The 2,641-nt window shown below is 34.6% G+C and overlaps 1 protein-coding gene across 1 annotated transcript; it reads right to left on the reverse strand.

Annotated features, from left to right (window-relative positions):
• Nucleotides 1–440: 440 nt before the first annotated feature.
• Nucleotides 441–2,185, reverse strand: LOC135082673 (dynein light chain roadblock-type 2-like). The gene is made up of 4 exons (XM_063977462.1): nucleotides 2,077–2,185; nucleotides 1,920–1,998; nucleotides 1,667–1,767; nucleotides 441–1,471 (listed from the first exon to the last, which is right to left on the reverse strand). The coding sequence occupies exons 1-4, from the start codon at nucleotides 2,077–2,079 to the stop codon at nucleotides 1,361–1,363; spliced, it is 294 nt and encodes a 97-aa protein (XP_063833532.1). The 5' UTR covers nucleotides 2,080–2,185; the 3' UTR covers nucleotides 441–1,360.
• Nucleotides 2,186–2,641: the final 456 nt, after the last annotated feature.

A 2,641-nucleotide genomic window follows, 5' to 3' on the forward strand; every position in this document is an offset into this window, starting at 1 on the left:
GAATGCCGCCAAAAACCAATGCCGAAAGGCAAAAAGCTTACAGAGAACGACTCAAAATGGATAAACATGATGGAACAAAAATAATTTTATTAAAATAGTATGAATGATTACTCCCTTATTTTATTTCTAACCCCTTAATATTACCCCGTATTTGGGTGCATACTTACAAATATTTCGAATTGAATAAATGAAGAGCATTCACAATATTTCGCCAATGTATAACAAGCCTTATGGCCTTACTATTTCGTTACTACCGTTTCGTTACGTACATTTTTTTTGAGAAATACTCAAGTATTAGTTTCATTATACATATTGCATTTCGGCTTATAGCTATCTTTTACAAAAAACGATATAGTACGTAACCGAATTCACTTATACATAATAAAAATCATTTCAATGATGTTGGTTTAATAATCTCTTCCTTACACACATGCATTTCGTTTCTTAACTTATGAAGGTGATATTCTTAAAATGCATACAGACATTTCTTACTGAGTACTTTTACTATTTGACAATATTTCATATTTATTTAAAAAATATTATTTCAAGGGACTTACTTGTCAATATAGAGCCACAGAACTAATGCCAACATTCCATTTGGGCTTTGAAGGTGGACAATTTGCAAGTGTATTCCAAGACAGTGCTTTCTAGTGCAAACTACAGAAAGTAGTATGAATGTTGACATAATCTATGATGTAAAAACTATACTTTTACTTATCTAACCTCACTACTTATGAGATGAAATAGGAACATTTACCTACTTGTAACATTAACCATTTTTGTTATTTGATAAGGACTATTCCTATTAGGCCTGATTTTTCAATTGCCGGATAATTTTTAACTGAAGAATAAGTTTGGCATATTGACAGTTTCAGTATGGGAAATTTGTCAAAATGACAGTTCTATTCTTCAGTTAAAACTTATCCAACGATTGAAAAATCAGCCCTTAGACTGCCTTTTAACTTGTATTTGTATGCCGACAAGGCTGATCACGGCTTGAACACATATTTTGTTTGTACATCATACTGCTTACCTGTGTTTCACAAATAAATTATTTGAATTTGAAATTTGAATTTGAATTTAGATTTTGTAAAAGCAGGTTTGATGCAGACCGTCCGATTCACAAAATGGTCACACTCAGATAAAAGTTAGCCCACCATTTTTTAAACAATAGTTTAACTTGTAGGTCGAAAACGTTACGCAACTTTTATCCGCTCCCTGTCTGTGAATGGTACCATTTTTTTTAATTTGTGACAAAATGTAAATAGGATGGTCTGCGTCAAACCCAAGTTGTTCCATGTTCCTATATCACCTCCTTGCAGTGAAACCAACACTAGATCATGTCCAGTTCTATGGGTGCCTAGTCTGAAGTGTTCTGTATCACTATAAGAATAAATTCTCGGTCTGGGGCGATTAGTATTTCGTGACGTCTACTTCTCACACGGAGGAATGTCAGCTCATTTGTGGAATCCTGGAATTTAGAAAAACATATGTAGGTAAAGTAAATTCCTTATTTACTTGGTAATTTCTTGAAAGATCACTAGTTCAACTTCATACACAAAATTGAAAATTTGATATTGATCTCTTCTCATTAGTAAAAGTAGTGTAGGTATAGCAAACTTAGGAACTAGTACTTGTTGAAATTGGGTAGAACTTGACATCATACCATTTCCCGCACAACATTCCTTGCTTTCTCAGTCAGTTGTCCAATTAGGCCCGCGTATAAAACAGAAGTTGCATTATCTAGAGAGCTTTTGATGGGAATGCCTGTAAATTAGAAAGTTCAGATCTTATAACTTGGTACCAAATAGGTTGTGATAGACATTATGGAACTATAATCGTAGACACGTATGTATACGAGGTTTATAAAGCTGAAATTAATCAATGTAGCCATGGAAATGCATGAAAATCGACCAAACCTTCATGATTAACTATCACTACGCCCATAACACCTTTGTGGGCTTGAATTCTCTTGATTGTTTCCTCTACCTCGGTGGCCTGCAAAGGATAGTATTTTCCAATTAATACACAGCACTGTCAGAAAGAATAAATTCACTTTAGAAGAGGTTAAATCACCATTTTCACTTATTTTTAGTGGATTCTGCAAAGTGCAAACAGCAGCAACAAACTTTACCAAAAATGACAGAAGCTCAGAAAACGATGACAAATCAGTCGCGGGGTACAGATTAAAATGCATGAAATAACGGAATTCATCGGAACTAACATACTGACTCGTATTGCAAGGCAATAAAGGCGACTTTCGTGTAACAATGCTACACCAGCGCTATTTCCGGTTCATTTCAGTACTGATATTTATAGAGTGATAAGAGCTGACATCACTATTTTCACTTGATATTTCACATTTTTTGACATTTGAACCCGAAAAGCTAAGCTAAGCTTTGTCTGTGGATTGCGGCTCGGCAATTTTCAGGGTTGGCGATTATCGAACTGAACAAAAAAACTTTTTAGTTTGGTTTATGCAGAACCGTAAAGTGGAGGATGGAATGAGTTCACCAAGAAAAACATAATCATAACCACGAAAACAAACCTTTGTCAAAATAAATCTGGCTAAAATGCACTTGGCTTAATTTAACAATGAATGATAGCGGTGCTGAATGCTCAGAAGCCTTGGATCCTCGAG

The sequence above is a fragment of the Ostrinia nubilalis genome, chromosome 22 (assembly GCF_963855985.1).
Source record: "Ostrinia nubilalis chromosome 22, ilOstNubi1.1, whole genome shotgun sequence".
NCBI lineage: Eukaryota > Metazoa > Arthropoda > Insecta > Lepidoptera > Crambidae > Ostrinia > Ostrinia nubilalis.

Coding starts and splice junctions, on each gene's coding strand:
- LOC135082673 (XM_063977462.1), bottom strand. Junction 1,768..1,919: donor AGTGATAGTTAATCATGAAG/GTTTGGTCGATT, acceptor TCTAATTTACAG/GCATTCCCATCAAAAGCTCT. Junction 1,472..1,666: donor GGAATGTTGTGCGGGAAATG/GTATGATGTCAA, acceptor TCTAAATTCCAG/GATTCCACAAATGAGCTGAC.